An 18,539-nucleotide genomic window follows, 5' to 3' on the forward strand; every position below is an offset into this window, starting at 1 on the left:
TAACCCACACATCTTTGGACTGTGGGGGGAATCTGGAGGAAACCCACGCAGACACGGGGAGAATGTGCAAACTCCACACAGACAGCCACCCAAGGCTGGAATTGAACCCGGGTCCCTGGTGCTGTGAGACAGCAGTGCTAACCACTGAGCCCAAGAAGTAGTGGTGGAGGTGAGTACAATTTTGTCATTTAAGAAATACTTGGACAGGTACATGGATGGGATAGGTATGAGGGATATGGGACTAATTTAGTTGTGAAAACTGGGCAGCATGGACAGGTTGGGCCAAAGGACCTGTTTCCATACTGTAAATCGTTATGACTCTATTACTTGTGGTGGGATTTGAACTCACATCACTAGAGCATGTGTCCAGGCCTCTAGATCACTGGTCCAGTAACACATGCTACCATCCATTTTCCTATGTGTTATTTTCAGAAATCTACAATGTCTTAAGAATTGAGAATGGTGGACACAGATATTTGCCTCCTGTTTAACCAGCAAGTGCTGATGACATCAGCTTAAAGCAGTTAGTCAGCCTGAAGTAGATAACTTATTCACAAACCCAAGGATGACTCAATGGTCTTGCTCTGAATTAAATACGCTTCCTAGTACTGACTAGCTCAGTAATCTGGAATCTCAATGGCATTTACTGTCCTGTTTAAGCAAACATTTTTGAATTAGGCAACATGACCAGAATTAAACAGAAAAATATTGCTTTTAATCAGTATTGAATCTAACTATTGAGAATTTAAAAGGCAAGTTCATCTCAGTGGTTGTAATATTACATAATGTCCCATTCAGGCTTTCACAACAACACGCTCATCAAGTGATTGTATTAATGGTATCCACAAACTCTTTTTTTTAAGTAATCAGTTATCATCACTGTGACTTCTGCTGCAAAAATTGACAGATTGGTTCAGATATGATTCTCACTGCAGAAGGTTTTAGATTCATATGGGAGATGGGGGAGGGAAGTGAATTTCCCTGATATTCATCTCCCCTCTGCACTTTGTAATGCTAGCAGCTGGTGTGTGAAAGCAGGTGCTGTACAGCAGGTGAAAACTCTCAGGAAATTCCCTATTCCCCTGAGACTCCAGTACAGTATAGAGTGTGAAACACTATAAAAATGCTGCATTAGAGTGCAGCAGGGAGGATGTAGTGCTGATGGAATACTGTATTGAGGTGCTGTTATGACAGCATGCTGCATTGACAGTGCAATTCTTAGAAGTGCTACACTGAGGATGCCGTACAGTATTATGATTGAAGTACAGACAGAGTGCTATACTAAAGGTGCTGAATTGAGAAATGGTCTATTGGTATTGCACTTCTGAGAGATTACAGAACTAAGACTGTGGTACTTAGAGAATGCAGCAATCAGAGTCTAGCTCTGAAAGAGAGTTGCATTAAAATGCAGTACTGAGAGACTGGCAGTATCTGGGAGCTGAGACAGCACTGTATTGAAGTTGCAATCCTGAGACCATGACAAATTGAGAATGTAGTGTTGAGGTAGTATAGCATTGCGAGCACAGTACTGAGGCAATGCTGCATTTTGAGTGAGGTGCTGACTGAGTGCTGTATTGAGAATTTGGTGCTGAGGGAGTACTGTATTATGATTGTAGTCCCGAGGGAGTGCTGTATTGTGAGTGTAGTCTGAGGGAGTGCTGTACTGAGAGTGAGGTAATGAGGGGGTGCTGTATTGAGAGTGTGGTGCTGAGGGAGAGCTGTATTGAGAGTGAGGTGCTGAGGGAGTCCTGTATTGAGAGTGTGGTGCTGAGGGAGTCCTGTATTGAGATTGGGGTGCTGAGGGAGTGCTGTATTGAGAGTGAGGTGCTGAGGGAGTATTGCAATCAAGGCCTGGTACTGACAGAATGCAGTATTGAGGGCACAGCTCTTCTGTGAACCGGGTGTTGTACCGAGTAAAGAACAACATATCTAATTAGTGCTGGAAATTCACTAAACGTGTGAACTGTGACAGCAGTTTGCTTCAGCTGAACTCCTCCTTCAACATTCTAAATTCGAGGATGGGGAGTGAGGATACATTGATTCATTGTCTCTATTTCTAAGGCCACCTCTCTCCAGTCTGCAAAAACAGAGCACAGTTTTAAGCTGCTGTCCTTTGCTTCTTCTACCTTACTACTATTTTAAAACTGGTCCGAAGTTATCGTGCATTTCATTGGGAAATTTAAACTTTTTTTTAAACATGCACAATAACAAAAAAAAACAACAGCAATTCTCTTCCAACATCAGAGAATTATACCCGGGCACTGTCAAATGGAAATGCAGCATCGCCCGTGCATTAGCCTCAGATCATGTAAAATGCAACAGTTTATCAGCTTTCTGTGGTTAGACGTGAGGGGAATGCAGGTGCTGTCCAAGGTACTGAACTGAAATCAGCTGCTAACTCAGCCATCTCTCTCTGAACTGCGTTACAACGGCCCGGCTCTCCTGCTTTTATTCAATTAGCTCTTGTCCAGGAGAGGTCCTGTGGGAATGTGTGAGGGGATGGCAGGCAAATACCGATCAACAAAGACATTAATTTTCCCCGTGCCCTGATGTATCCAAACTCATTAGTCACAAAACCGGGCGCTCGAACCTTATTACACGGTCGTGCTGCAATGAATGCCATCATCGCAACCATTTCACTGAAGTTGCAATGTTAAAAGATGGAAACAGAGGCATATTTCTCACGCTGAAGAATATCCAGACAACTCGGTCAAAGATGGAGGGCATCGGGTTTGAAAAAGGACACAGAAAGAAAAGTGAGGGCGGTAGTCAGAGAGAAGGTTTTGCTATTGCAAACTGTGTGTACTGTACAGTGTACATTGTTCAACAGCAAAAACCAGTGCCAGATGCTAACCAACATCTTCTGTGTGAAAACCATTAACAGTAAATTAATGGGATTTAATTAAAAACTTCTCAATCTGCCACTTTCTGTCAGCAACTTATATTTCTAACTTATGAGCCATGGAATCCCTACAGCGTGGAAACAGGCCATTCGGACTTTTGAGTCCATACTGACCCTCTGAAGAGTATACCACCCTGATCCACTCCATCCCCATAACTATGCATTTCCAATGGCTAATCCACCTAGCCTGCATATCCGTGGACATTATGAACAATTTAGTATGGCCAATCTACCTAACCTGCACATCTTTGGACTGTTGGAGGAAACCGGAGCACCTGGAGGAAATCCATGCACATATAGGGAGAATGTGCAAACTCCACACAGACTGGAATTGAACCTGGATTTTTGGTACTGTGAGGCAGCACTGCTAACCACTTAGCTGCCCCAGATATAGTTGCATTTGTACAGTGCCTTTCATGACCTTAATATAACCTCAAGTGCTTCACAGCCCACGAAGTCTGCTGTCCCCAGAATAATACAAAAAAAGAAGCAACTAAGTGATGCACAGCAAGCTCCCACTAACAGCAACGTGAAAATGATTATGTAATCTACTTCTTTTTGCATTGCTACTTGAGGGATTATATTGAGCCAGGACATGTTGGGATAATTCCTTTGCTCTTCTTCAAATTGTTGGGATGTGTTACATCCACCCAATAGGTTCTCAGTGGAAAGAATTCCTCCCCAAAAGCACGGACATCTGCCCGACATTTTCCAGCTGTTGTTGAAACATACAAACAAGGAACAGGAATAGACCGTTCAGCCCCTCAAAACTCCACCACTCAATCAGATCATGGCTGATCTGATTGTAATCTCAAATCTACTTTCTTGCTTACCCCTGATAACCTTTCACCAAATTGCCTACAAAGTATCTGTCCACCTCTGCCTGAAAACTATCAAAAGACTCTTCTTCCACCACCTGTTATAGTCATAGAGTTATACAGCACGCAAACAGATCCCTTGGTCCAACCTGTCAGGTCAAACATAATTCCAAACTAAGCTACTCCCACTGGCCTGCTCCTGGCCCATATCCTTCCAAAGCTTTCCTTTTCATTTACTTATCCAAATGCCGTTTAATTGTGCACTCACCCTCCAATTCCTCTGGAAGTTCATTCCACACACGAACTAACCTCTGTGTAAAAAAAGATTGCCCCTTATGTCTTTTATAAATCTCCCTCCTTTTACCTTAAAAATGTGCCCCCTAGCCTTGAAATCCTCCATCCTTGGGAAAAGACACCTACATTAACCCTATCTATACCCGTCATGATTTTATAAACTTCTACAAGGTCACTTCTCAACCTCCTATGCTCCAGAGAAAAAAAGTCCCAGCCTATCCGGCCTTTCCTGATAACTCACACCTTCCATACCCAGCAGCATTCTGGTAAATCTTTTCAGAACCCTCAATAACTTAGTAATATCCTTCCTATAACTGGGTGACCAGAACTGGACACAGTACTCCATATGAGGCTTCAGAGTTCCAAAGACTCATGACCCTCAGAGAAAACACTTAGGTTCATATCTGTTTTAAATAGGTGACCTTTGATTTTTAAACAGTGATCCCTAGTTTTAGATTCTCCCACAAGAGGAAACATCCTTAAACGTGCTCTGTTGAGACCCCTCAGGTATGTCTCAATCAAGTTGCCTTTTGCTCTGCTAAACTCCAGGAGATTCAAGTCTAGCCTATGAGGGTAAGACCAGCCCATTTCAGTTATTAATCTGGTAAAAATTTTCCGAATTGCTTCCAATGTATTTATATTCTTCCTTAAATAAGACCATTACCGTGCTCAGTATTCCAGATGTTGTCTCACCAGTTCCTTGTACAACTGAACCCTATGTATTCAATTCCCTCACAATAAACATTAACTATTTTTTAGCTTTATTTATAAAGATTGGGAGTAATCTGCATCTAATTTTCCCTTTAGCAAGTGGAATTCCAGGGTTGCAAACACACAATCAAAAGAAAAGTTTAAATAAAAGTTTGACTCCCATTGCATTTTAGATTTATTTTAAATTTAGCCTTCATGAGGAATTTATTCCAAATGGCATTATTGAAGGAAATGTTCTGTTTAGTTACTAATTAATGTAATTTTCACTTTACTGAAAGAACCAGCACTAAACAGGGGATACTGTTCAGCTGTGTTTTTTGGCCAATGATTCACTTGCACCATTAACCAAGATGGCTATAAATATTTAGCAAACATTTTCTTATTCTCTCTGCCGGCTGGAATGTTGTGGCCTGGGGATATTAATCACATCACTTAAATTTGGGACATGAGAAATTAATTTGTGAGACAACCAGTACTTATGAGAGGTGGAAATGAAAAGAAGGTCATGTTGATGGGATTAGGTAAGGTGGGAGGGGATGCTTTTGGAGTATAAATAACAGCGAAGACCAGTTGGGCTGAATGGCCAGTTTCTGAGTTTTAAATACTATGTAGTTATCAGCGAGGGCTGATTGCAAAACTGTGCAGTTCAAATGAGGGGAAAGCTGTATGGATGAATAACAGCGAAGACTAGTTGGGCTGAATGGCCAGTTTCTGAGTTTTAAATACTATGTAGTTATCAGCGAGGGCTGATTGCAAAACTGTGCAGTTCAAATGAGGGGAAAGCTGTATGGATGAACATGAGTCTTAAAATTTAGAAGCTGAAATGCATTTTCCCTTTCAACTCAAAACTTTTTAACCCTATGGGTGGCCTGTAGGAGACTTCCACTCAGTGCAGAGAGAGCTGACTTAGCAGCAGCAGTTCTGCTTAATAAGGCATCTTTCTAACCTCATTCCATCCCTTTACATTTCAAGACTCAGAGTAATATATGCAGAAGGGTTCTTAACCATTAGCGCCTCAGATCTACCCTTGGGGACTGGCTTTTAAATGATGCCTCACGCACCAGGAGAGATGACACTCCGGAAGGTCATTATTGAACCTCCATCCAGCTCAATGCATAACCAATATGTCAGCTTTGATCTTGTTTATTCAGACAATCCCCTGGGAGCTAGTTACCTACACTATCCATCTACTGAAATCCCTGACGGCTCATGACAATGAGGGCATCGTTTTCCTCCAATAGCCAGGATGAAGAGGCTAGTACAGGACGCTCAGTGTGATCTGCTTTAGATGCTCTTTACCCTGACCAGTAATCAGTCATAATTTGGTTCCCCTTTCTTACACCTTAAAGGACATCCCTCCTGCAAAATCGTCCATCATTATTTACCAGGAAGAAGGGAGATTGTTCCCAGGCTCATTCAATCTGACCCAAAGAATATATTTTGTGCTTCCTCTAGTCCCTCAGTAAACTAATGATTTGGAGTAGGAGGTGAGATTTGCTCAGCGTCATATGGAAAAATGAAGCACATGTTCTTTTTGCCTGCTTTTTATGTTGGTGCAGGCTGAGTTCAGGCTGGGTAGACAGAGTGGCAAAATCCCTATGACTGTCCCCTCAACAGTGTCACAGCACCCAAGCAATCAGTCAAGGAGTAGAATGCAGACAGCGTTAACAAGTTGTGGTCAATTTTGTCCTCCCAGAAGATTGAGATGCTTTGGAAATCTTTTCTTGAAAAGCAGAGTCCTTAAATATTTTAAAGGCAGAGGTAAACAGATTCTTGTTAAGCAAGTGGGTGAAAGATTATCAAGGGTAGAAGAGACTGGGGATTTGAGGTTACAGTCAGATCAGCCATGATTTTATTGAATGGCAGAGCAGGCTCGAAGGGCTGAATGGTCTACTCCTGCTCCTGATTTCTTTGTTCATAGTTGCTGAAGAAATTGTTTCACCTTGCAATTGCTTCTCTTTCCAATTACCATTAATCTGAGCTCTCCGTTCCAGATCCTTATGTCAATGGAGATGGTACTTTTCCTGTTTATTCTTCCCTGACCACTCAGGACTTTAAGCATCTATCTTAATTCGCATTTCACCCTTCTCTTCTCAGAGGAAAACTGCCCCCACTTTCCCAATCTACCTTCATAACTAAAGTTCCTCTTCCCTGGAATCATTCTTGTAAATCTTTTCTGCACTCTCTCTCCAATGCCTTCACATCGTTCCTAAATTGTGGCACCCAGAACTGGACACAGCGCTGAGGCCAAACTGGTGCATTATACAATATGTACAAATCCTCAACAAACTAAGTCAGAAGTCACACGACACCAGGTTATGCTGCATACAGGTTAATTTGAAATCACAAGCCATTGGATTGCTGCTCCTTCATCAGGTGAAGTTGCTCCAAAACCTTGTGATTTCAAATAAACTTGTTCAATTATAATCTGGTGTCGTGTGTCTTTGTCCACCCCAGTCCAACACTGGCATCTCCACACCATCACCAAATTAAGGCTCTGTAGCCATATCCCATCTCTGCCCTCCTCTGTATTCTGCCTCTCCAACGCTGTATCAGCCCTACTCAACAGTACTCCCTCTCCAAATACCTTCCAACATTTGTACCTCTCTCTTTCCACACTCTTAAGATCTTCTCCAGAACACATTACTTCAACCAAGCTCTGTGTCAGCATCCCTCACTATCCTAGTGGCCCAGCATTCACGTCTTCAATGGTTTGCATGTCCAGCAACACCTTTTCTGTCACATTATGCTAAGCTGCTCCTCTACGCATCTCCCCTCACCTAAGCCCATGACAAAAGGAAATCATATTATTGTTCAAACCATTGTGTTTTCACTGAATCTTGAGATGAGGAAATGGCTGCTCCTTTTACATACATAAGACTAGTCAGACCACTTCAAAACCTTTCTTTGCAAAGCTCTTGAAGATGGTTCTATGGAGATAGGAATCATAGAATCCCTACAGTGTGGAAGCAGGCGATTTGGCTCATTGGGTCCACACCAACCCTCTGAACAGCATCCCTGTAACCTTGCATTTCCCATAGTTAACCCACCTAGCCTGCACACCCCTGGACACTATGAGCAATTTAGCATTGCCAATCCACCTAGCCTGCACATCTTTGGACTGTGGGAGGAAACCGGAGCACCCAGAGGAAACCCACACAGACACGGGGAGAATGTGCAAACTCCACACAGACAGTCACTTGAGAATTGAACCCGGGATCCTGGTGCTTTGAAACAGCAGTGCTAGCCACTGAGCCACCATCCTACCAAGGTGCTATGCAAAAAAATCCATAAGTGGCTCATCGGCTATCTAATGGATTGATATTTTTCAGGTTTTCCCTCTGACAGAGAATTCACATAGACCAGTGTACAAAAAGTTGCAAGTTGCCCCTGTGATAGAGCAACACTAGCCAGGGACAGTTGTACTGATGAGGTTTGGATTTAATAACAGAATTTCAAACAGTGACCGCTGCAAACATTAAATTATACACAAGGCTGATCATCAAGGATACAAATTACTGTCCCATAAAACAGGGCCACAACAATCATCCGAAAATAAATACCTTGATAGTTTAGTGCTTGGCTGAAACTGTTAATTTACTTTGGCAAGCAGCTGTAATAAAATGAATTAATTCCGCACCAAGTTGTACCCTTGTGAATAATGTATCACATGCACAGTCTTTCGATATGACCCATGGGCAATCACTCATAAGTACCACCAATATGGATTCCTCAGCAACCAAACCCCAAGGCACCCACAGAATATCAATAAAATCTCCATATCATTATGCTTTATACCAACTCATCTTAATGCATGGTATTTTATCACAAGGACACACTAAAGTGAAATGAAGTTCAACAGAAGACATCCCAATGAGAAACTGAAATGATTTGATGTAATGCTGCTTTGTACCCACCATATCTATCTGAAACTCTTCCCTCTGCTTTTTCAACAAAAATGTTAATGTATTTACTTTAGTTTCCTCTCAAACAGATGAATATTTCAGTATTATTTCTCACGTAATTTCCAGATCTTATAGGGAGGTCCTATGGTGCAGTAGATAGCGTCTCTGCCTCTTAACCAAGAAACTCCAAGTTCAGGTCCCACCCCAAGACTTGATGGCACAGTGAAGCTGTGTTAGTAACGTGGGAAACAGGTTGAGCATCCTATATACACTACTGGAGAGTTTCCTACTCAATCAAGCTATAATAAAGCTACAAACTCTGGTGATAGACTGAACTGACAACACACTACAGGGGAAAAACAAACTAGGCAGCGTCACGCTCCACTAGGTATGAAAAGAAGAGATTTTTAAGTCAAATACAATTTCAAGGCCTGCATTGTTCAGCAAATACTGTTCAAAATCTAAAATATGCGTCAGAATCATGACCATAATTTGCTCTTCTTACATTGCAAGCAACCCTTACTTATAGAAACCTGGAGCAGGTATAATCTATTTCGCCCTTTGAGCCTCTTCCGCTATTAAATATGATCATGACTGACCCTCCATTTCAATGCCATTTTCCTGCTTTTGCTTCATATCCCTGTTGATGCCTTTTAAATCTAAAAATGCATCTATCTCTTTCTTGAATATATTCAGTGGCTCAGTCCTCCACAGCTTTCTGAAGTAGAGAATTCCAGGTTCTTTTGAGTGAAGAAATATTTCCTCATGTCAGTCTTAAACAGTCTCCCTCAGATCCTAATACTGTGCCCCCTGGCTTTAGAGACCCCAACCAGGGAACCATCGTCCCTGCATCTAGTCTATCCAGCTCTGATAGAATTTTATACATTTCGATCAGAATCCCGCCTAATCCTTCTAAACCTTAGTGAATACAAGCCAATTTCTCCTTATGGGGGAGTTCTGGCATCCCCTATATCAGCCTGGTGAACCTCTGCTGCACTCCCTCTACAGCATAGATTTCTTTCTACATAATCATCATCACCACCATCTTCACTACTGCCACAATTTCAATTTAAGCAGATACAATAACAAGTGGGTTCTCCTTCAATAGATTATCCTGTACAAACTCTTGCTCTTGGAAGCTACTATAATTCTCCACTTTCAAACAAAAGCCAAGTGTCAGGCAACTAATTTAATCAGACTATTTTTTTCTATATCCAATTTTCAAGAATGTAGCAACACACATTTTTTACCCATCCCTAATTGTCCTGGAAAAGGCGATGGTGAGCTGCCTTCTTGAAGTGCTACAGTCTTTGTGATGGGATTACACACACAGTGCTGCTACGGAGGGAACTTTAGGATGTTGACCCAGTGACAGTGACATATTTCCATGGCTTGGAGGGAAACCTGCAGGTGGTGGGGTTCCCTTGTATCCAAAGCCCTTGTTCTTCTAGATGATAGAGGTCATGCGCTTGCAAGGTGCTGTCAAAAGGTTGGAGGGTGATTCTGAAAATTACAAACTGAGATCGTTGTCCGTTCTGTGCTCCAGCTGGAGGCTGAACAAAAAGGAGGAAATTTAATAATTGGTACTCACTCCAATCAGCTCAGTAAACAGCAGCCGAAGGGGGAAAGGAACATGCAGAACCAGACACATTGGCCAAAAGACAATGGGAGGAAGGGAAAATTAGAAAATAACCTCAAAAAATGTTGGGAATGAAAAAGGAATACGGATAATGAAGTAGGTTCACAATTTCACACTTTGGGAAGCACAAGTTTGGCAGTTTAGAGAACTCACCTGACTTTTACTCTGTTGACTGTTAGTCAGGTTGAATTTGAACTACTCAGTGGTATGCTCTGAAGGGTGAGGGTTCAAGCCCCAACTCAAGTGCCAAACCTTTGGCTGATATTCCCAGTTCAGCACAGTGCTACATTATCAGATATAACGCTCTTCAAATGAGGGGCTCATTTGAGAGCCAATCTGCCCTTCAATGTGCATGTCAATGATCCCATGCTATCTTCGGCATTATTCATCTCCCAATCAACATTCCTAAACAACAATGTGCACTTATTTAGTGCCATTAATGCAGCAAAATTCCTTAATCCAAATAATAATAGAGCTTCCAGTAATGATAAAAATTTGGCACCACGACATACAAAGTATTTGGATAGATGATCAAAGATTTGGTCTAAGGGGTAGGTTATAAGAAGCATCTTAAAGGATGATGTGGAGGTGCTGGTATTGGGCTGGGATGGACAAAGTCAGAAGTTACACAATTATCTATCCATTATCTCTCCGCCTATAAATTCTGTGTCTGTGCGCTTCCCTCCACTTCATCTGATGAAGGAGCAGCGCTCCTTAAGCTTCTAATTTCAAATAAATCTGGTGTCGTGTGTTTTCTGACTTCATCTTAAAGGAGAGGAGGAACCTGAAAGGAAGCATGGGAGTTTAGGGTCAAGGAAACGGAAAGCACAGCCATGAATGACAGAATTATACAAAGGGGAGGACTGTAAGATGCAAAATCAGAGACTACAAGTCAGTGCGTCCCAAAGTGGAGGGGTCAGGACCCCTGATGGGGTTGCAAGCTTAGATTTGGGAATCACAATCTCCAAGGCTGCAATAGCTGGTGCAGAGCTCGCACAGCTCCCAACATTCCCCCTCCCCTCCTCGCTCCCGCAATGCTACCCTCCAAACTTCCCTCCCCTTTCCCTCCCCCCACCCATAACCTTTCCCTCACCCCTTAACCCTCCTACAATTCTCTCCAGCCCCCCAACTCTCACCTCCTCCTCTCCCAGCTCCCTTATCCCTCCCACCACCCCCTCAAACCACTTCCAACACTCCCTTCCCTGGGCCCCCACCCTCATCTTCTCACATGTACTCACCCTGCTGCCTGCTATCAAGATTCTTGTATTACGTTTCCTGACCAGTCACTCATACCCCACCCAGCGCTCTTAGTGTTCTCACTGCAGAATCTCAAAATTCTTCGAGCCTGGAAATGGGATCACAGTGGGGAAAAACTTTGTGAAGGCAACCTGGTCATTATCACATTGCTGTTGGAGGGGCTTGCTGTGCACAAATTAGCTGCTGTGTTGCTGACATTACAACAGGGACAACCCATCAGAAAGGAAAAGAGCTTTGTGACATCTTGCAGTTGCAAAGAGCGCCATACAAATGCACATCTTTCTTTCCTACTGAAGATATCTTATGTCCTTATTAAGGAAGGATATTATTTAATTGGAGAAGGTGCAGAAAAGAATTACAAGGATGTTACCAGGACTGGAGAGTTTGTGTTATAGGGAGAGACTGGATAAGCTGGGACTTTTTTCACTGAAATGTTGGAGGTTGAGGGGTGATCTTATAGAGGTTTATAAAATCATGAGGGGCATAAATAAGATGAATAGCAAAGTTTTTTTTCCCTAAGGTGGGGTAGTTCAAAACTAGACGGCATTGTTTTAAGGTGGGAGGAGGAAGATTTAAAAGGGACCTGAGGGACAATTATTTCACATAGTGGTATGTATGTGGAATGAACTGCCAGAGGAAGTGGTAGATGCAGGTGTAGTTACAATATTTAAAAGACATTTGGACAGGTACATTAAAATGAACCGTTTAGAGGGATATGGGCCAATGCAGGCAAATGGGTCTAGATTAGTTTGGGAAACTAGGTCGGCATGGACAAATTGGGCCGAAGGGTCTGACTCCATGAATGCATTAAAGTTTTGACTTTTTTTAAGAATTCCTGGGAACTTGGGAAACCTATAGTTCATTGTTGCTATTTTCCATGGCAATGTCTTGGTCAATTAACTTGCCAGCCAACAGCACTCTTTTCTCATGTGGTATATTGTTGTGATCATTTGAAATTTGGCATTCTTGCATTTGTCCTGATGCGTACAAGATATTTGCGTAACACGTATCTCTATTTAGCAACAACTAATCAAGAATTATGTTCTAATTGAAGCTTTTTATTGGTTTACTTCATGCAGGGGATGTCATGCACCAGAAAGTTTGCTCGGCAATGATTAATTATTCTCAGCTATTTCTATAGTGCTGGATTGCAAGTTCTGACAAGTGCTCATCTGTTATTACTGAATGTCTAGATATAGTACATCACAGGGGAGTGATTATTCTCTACCATAAGTGTTTGAGAAATATGACTTTATTGCCCATGATAGTTACTCTGGTATAGTTATCCTAACATTGTTCATTATGCCACTAGCTGTGGGACTATCAAAAGGACAGTGAATCATTTTATGGCATTACAGACTTTCGGTGAAGTATTCATTCTTATTCACTGCAAGGTGAGACTCCAAGACATACACACAATTTCAAATGAAGCTGTTGGCACTTTCCATTTTGCCCTTCCTGTATTTTTGCAATCTTCTTCCTCTTTGGGATTTTTGTAGGTGATAGTTAATGACCCCTCCATTGGTGACATGTCCATCCTTGGCCTTCTCCACTATCAGAGTGAGGCCAAATGTAAACTGGAGGAACAACACCTCATATTTCGCCCTGGGAGCTTACAGCCCAAAGGCCTGAATATTGACTTCACCAGCTTCAAAATCTTTCCACCCCACCAACCGTTCATCTACCAACTCATCTATCCACTTCACCTTTCGTGCCGACCAACCACAATAACCCCCACACCTGCATCCACCTATCTCCATCTCAGCTACCCTCACCCCAGCCTCAACCCGTCCCTCTATTTATTTCTGGGGTCCCGTCCCCCTCCCCAGTCTAGATGAAGGATTTCAGCTGGAAACATTGACTTCCCTGCTCCTCAGATGCTGTCTGACCTGCTGTGCTTTTCCAGCTCCACATTTACTGATTCTAGTTTCCAGCATCTGCGGTCTGTACTGTCTCCAAATTAATGACTAAAGCCAGTGTAAAGTGCTGCACAGCGTTAAGTACCAATATTTTTGGATACGATAAGTAAGTCTGTCCATCCTCCCAGTTTGAAGGAAAAGAAATGATCCTGCAGTGCTAGTCTGATACCAGTCTGAGACTGGTGCCTGCTAGCAATATCAACTATAAGTTATACTGTCAAGGCTGTTTTCATCAATCAGAGATATAATGGTTTGCGTCCTTCAAGATAGATTATTTTTCTATTTGAGCGATTAGTAATTAGTCACTTGGTCATACAAAACTTGAACATTGCTGAAAGCAGAGATGTGTTGCCAGTCATTTTTTTCATGCCTTTTATCCTGCAATCATCAGGAAAAATTGCAAGAAATGCTACATTTTGAAGGATTGTTACAACTTACTACAGAAGAGAAGGATGCTGAACAATCCCAAGTACGCTAATAGCTACATTGTCAACTAGTTTTAGATAATCAGTCAAGCTTGTAATGTGCTCTTTCTGCGAGTGACATACTGTCATTCAGAAGGACTTGTTCTCTGCAAGCAAATGGGATAGGGTAGAGTCTTGATTCTTCTTCTGAATTGCTGGGAACCTGGGGAGCCTATCGTTCACTTTTGCTTTCTTCTATGACAATGACTTGGTCAATTAACTTACCAGCCAATCAGCACTCTTTTGTCCTGTGGTACAAATTATTGTGATCATGCGAAATTTAGCATTCTTGCATTTGTCCTGATGAGCGCTGTAAAACTTGAAAGGGTTCAGAACACATTTGCAAGGATGTTGCCAGGGTTGGAGGGTTTGAACTATAGGGGGAGGCTGAATAGACTGGGGCTATTTTCCCTGGAGTGTCGGAGGCTGAGGGATGACCTTATAGCAGTTTATAAAATCATGAGGGACATAGATAAGGCGAATAGTCGACATCTTTTCTCTGGGATTTGGGGGGGGTGGTGGGAGTCCAAAACTAGAGGGCATAGGTTTAAGGCGAGAGGAAAATGATTTAAAAGGGGCCCAAGGGGCAACTTTTTCATATAGAGGGTGGTGCGTGCATGGAATGAACTGTCAGAGGCTGGTATAGTTACAACATTGAGAAGGCATCTGAATTGGTTTATAAAAAGGAAGGGTTTAGAGGGATATGGGCCAAATGCTGGCAAATGAAACTAGATTAATTTAGGATATCTGGTTCGCATGGACAAGTTGGACTGAAAAGTCTGTTTCCACGCTGTACAGCTCTATGATTCTATGTCTCTATGTTTCTCTTTTCACCAATGACTAATTAGGAATTATGTTCTAATTAAAGCTTTTCTTTTTGGTTTACTTCATGTAGGGAATATCATGCAACTGAAAATTTTGCTCTAAAATGATTAATTGTTGGAATTGATGATGGTTTAATGGCCATCATAGAACCAAGGTTAAAAGCATTCAGAGAGACACCACTGAGCCAAAGTCAGGAGATTAAAACATGAAACATTTAGAAAGAAGGAAAGCCAAAAGGTGATGAAGAATTTCAACTGTGGGAAAGAATGAACAAGAATTAATAGACATTAGGACGAGCTTTCAACAACAACTGCCATTTGTAAAGCAGCTTTGACCTAGAAAACCATTATTAGACAAAAACGTGTCATACAAGGGATGGGTTTGGAGAACTGCATTAAAATGGTCAGAAGTCAGACGACACCAGGCTATAGTCCAACAGGCTTATTTGAAATCACTAGCTTGATAAGCTTCGCCTGACGAAGGAGCAGCACTCCAAAAGCTTGTGATTTCAAACAACCCTGTTGGACTATAACCTGGCATGGTCTGACTTCTGACCTTGCCCACTCCAGTCCAACACCAGCTCCTCCGCATTAAAATGAGGAAGGAGAACTGGAGAGGTTTGGGGAAGGAGTTTCAGAAGTTAGGGCCCAAGAAGCCACAAATAGTGGAGCTATTAATATGTAACGGAATGTTAACACAGGTAAAGCTGTTTTCAATCAATGTTACCTCGGAGGCAATGAGACGGAGAACGAGACCAACAGTGGGAGTGGTGTTGGATATTGTTCTCAAGTTGTTGCCCTGTAGAGACAGAAAATAAACAACGAGACTTTTCATTACTTGCTACTGTAAAGGAATGGATGAGTCTGGGTAAAAGGAACAGATTTGATTAGCTCTTTCAAATAAATATTTAATACCGGGTCAGACTCTAGAATTGAAAGTTAGTCTCAGTGATGGTGACTATAAAATTATCATCAAATGTCGTAAAATCCCCTCTCGTTCACTAATGCCCTTTAGGGAAGGAAATCTGGCATCCTTACCTGGTCTGGCCTACACGTGATGCCAGTCCCACACCAATGTGACTAATTATTAACTACCCTCTTAAATGGCTATTGCAAGCCGATCAGTTCAGGGGTATTAGGGATGGGTAGTAGATGCTATCCTTGCCAGTAACACTTACATCTCGTAAAGGCTTAAAGAAAGCAAGTTTGATGATGACGGGGCAAATCAACAAGCCTGGGGTTCAATGGATAGCTTTGTTCATAGGGGCAGGGTTTGCAGGGATCACAATAGCTTGGTCTAGGTTTAATTTTTTTTTCCAATGTCCTTTTTTCCTTTTTTTTTAAATGTGGTGATTATTGTATAGTAAGTATAGAGCTCAGAATCGGTCAACTATTTGGCCATGGAAGCCAGCACAGTTCCTTCCCTCACTCGGCTCTTTCTGGGTAGGAGACCCTGGATGAGACGGGGTCAGTAGACATTCTTCTTGCTCTATCTTTATCATTGTCCCTAGATTTAATTGATATTGTCCACAAACCAAGCCCTCTGCTCTGTTTGCAGAAAGACTTCTGCTAGGGACGACAAGAATAATTCCATTCCTAAACGCAGTAGATGTAGACATACAAACTAGATGTTGCACAGATGCCTTCTCTTATGGGCCAACCTGGAATAAGAAGTCTTAGGTTTAGAATAAGGGTTAACAGATTTTAAACAGATTATGGAGAAATTACATTTTTCAAAGAGTTGTAAATTTGTGGTATTCCTTACCCCAGAGTGCAGTGGATATTGAAACACAGATTAAATTTAAGGAGATAGAGACATTTTTAAGTAGTAATGGAGAAGGGGCAGCAATGTGGAGTTGAGGCCAAGTTGACATCAATCACGATCAAACTAAGTGGCAGAGCAAGCTCAAGGGGCTGTACTGCCTACTCCTGCTTCTAGTTCTTACAAATGTTCTTAAACAGCCTTGCAATCAAGCTGTTGAAGGAATTTCTTTTAGATATGGTGACTATTGTGTAGTAATTGTGGAGCTCAGAATCAGTCAACTATTTGACCATGGAAGCCAGCACAGTTCCTTCTCTCAAGAGGCTCCTTCTGGGTAGGGCTCGCTGGATGAAACAGGGTCAATGGATACCGTTCCTGACTTCCTTTATCATTGTCACACCTTGCCCCCCCCCACCCCACTGCGTGTTTCAGGGCTTATTTCCAATTACAATCCCAAGCAGAATAACACTCACCTGCACAGGTAAGCCGTCTACCCGCAATCCACGGCCTCCACTCTCTGCCATCAGTGTGTGGTAGGCACCCTGGTCCAGGGGCACCACCGAGAACCCGAGTGGGCTGCGGATGTACCAGCTGATGGTGTTCATCACTGCCAGTGAGGACATGCAACAAAACCTGTTAGTCACACTCCAGTGGGTCAGAGCATGAGGATTGTTATCATAGAAACAAGAGCAGGCCATTCACATTACTAGAGCAACTTTAAGGTCCTCCAGAGTGGTATCATCAAGCAATCTCTGACCCTGAGCCATCTGATAAAGGGAGAAGGTGACAGAACAGTAAAATCACTGCACTAGTCTCAGAAACACAGTTTCTGGGCTTCTGGGTTCAAATCCCACCACTGGTTTAATTTTAAACTCAATTAAAATGTGAATTGAAAGCCAGCATGAGTAATAGTGACCTGTAACTATCACTGACTGTTGTTAAAAACTCATCTGGTTCACTCATGATCTTTATAGACAGATATCTGCTGTCTTTACCTCAAGTGGCCTACATATGAATCCTGACACAAACTGACCAAAAACAATTTGTTCTGAGGAAGGGTCACCGGACCCGAAACATTAACTCAGATTCTTTTCATCACAGATGCTGCCAGACCTGCTGAGCTTTACCAGCAACTTCTGTCTTTGTTCCTGATTTACAGCATCCACATTTCTTTCAGCTTTTTTTTACAAATTGACCAATAACTGCTCTCAAGGGAACTTTGAACAAAAGCTGGACTCTCAGCAATGTTCTCATCCCAAAACAGTGTAAAGAAAGTCCTTTACCCCCTTGCCTTATGAAATTCTATCAACTTTGGAGTTGACATTTTCATTTGACAATTCCACTTCCAGCACCAATTCACTTGCATTCTTTTGTGAATGATGGGAGAATGTGTAACTAGGGGCCACTGTTTATAAGGGGCCACCCATCAAGGCAGAAGTTAGGTAATATTTTTCTCTTGGAGGGTTGTGAATCTTTAGAACTGCCTTCCTCAAAAGGTGAATTTAAAAATGTTTCCATCAGATAAGTGGAGCTGCAGGACAAAAACCTCAGAATTCAGTTCAATGCAAAATAAATCACTGTTTGCAAATACAATCTGCAATGGCTGTCCAACTTGGAAAGTTAAATCATTCATTCGAGTGAAACGTAGAGTCATAGTCATAGAGTCATACAGCACAGAAACAGACCCTTCAGTCCAACCAGTCTACACTGAGCATAATCCCAAACTAAACTCGTTCCAACTGCCTGCTCCTGACCCATATTCCTCCAAACCTTTCCTATTCATATACTTTTCCAAATGTCTTTTAAACATTGTAATTGTGCCCAATCCACCACTTCTTCAAGATGTTTTTTTCCACACGTGAACTACCCTCTGTGTAAAAAATTTGCCCCTCATGTCTTTTTATAAATCTCTCACCTTAAAAACGTACCTCTAGTCTTGAAATCCCTCATCCTAGGGAAAAGACAACTACCATTAACCCTATCTATTCTCCTTACGGTTTTATAAACTTCTATAAGGTCACCTCTCAACCTCCTACACGCCAGT

General features: G+C 42.1%; 2 protein-coding genes across 4 annotated transcripts in view; one reads left to right on the forward strand and one right to left on the reverse strand.

Annotated features, from left to right (window-relative positions):
* LOC109929142 (dual oxidase 2-like) overlaps positions 1-18,539 on the forward strand; it is a 702,670-nt gene that overhangs the window by 394,103 nt on the left and 290,028 nt on the right. The gene's annotated exons all lie outside the window — the stretch shown is intronic.
* The window catches only part of ccdc33 (coiled-coil domain containing 33), a 280,780-nt gene that overhangs the window by 109,280 nt on the left and 152,961 nt on the right, over positions 1-18,539 (reverse strand). For both annotated transcript variants that reach the window (XM_048617213.1, XM_048617212.1), the window contains exons 12-13: positions 16,969-17,102; positions 15,461-15,532 (exon numbers count right to left, since the gene is read on the reverse strand). In XM_048617213.1, coding sequence (XP_048473170.1) covers positions 15,461-15,532; positions 16,969-17,102 — 206 coding nt within the window. The remainder of the gene's footprint in view (positions 1-15,460; positions 15,533-16,968; positions 17,103-18,539) is intronic.

The sequence above is a fragment of the Rhincodon typus genome, chromosome 36 (assembly GCF_021869965.1).
Source record: "Rhincodon typus isolate 14 chromosome 36, sRhiTyp1.1, whole genome shotgun sequence".
Lineage (NCBI taxonomy): Eukaryota > Metazoa > Chordata > Chondrichthyes > Orectolobiformes > Rhincodontidae > Rhincodon > Rhincodon typus.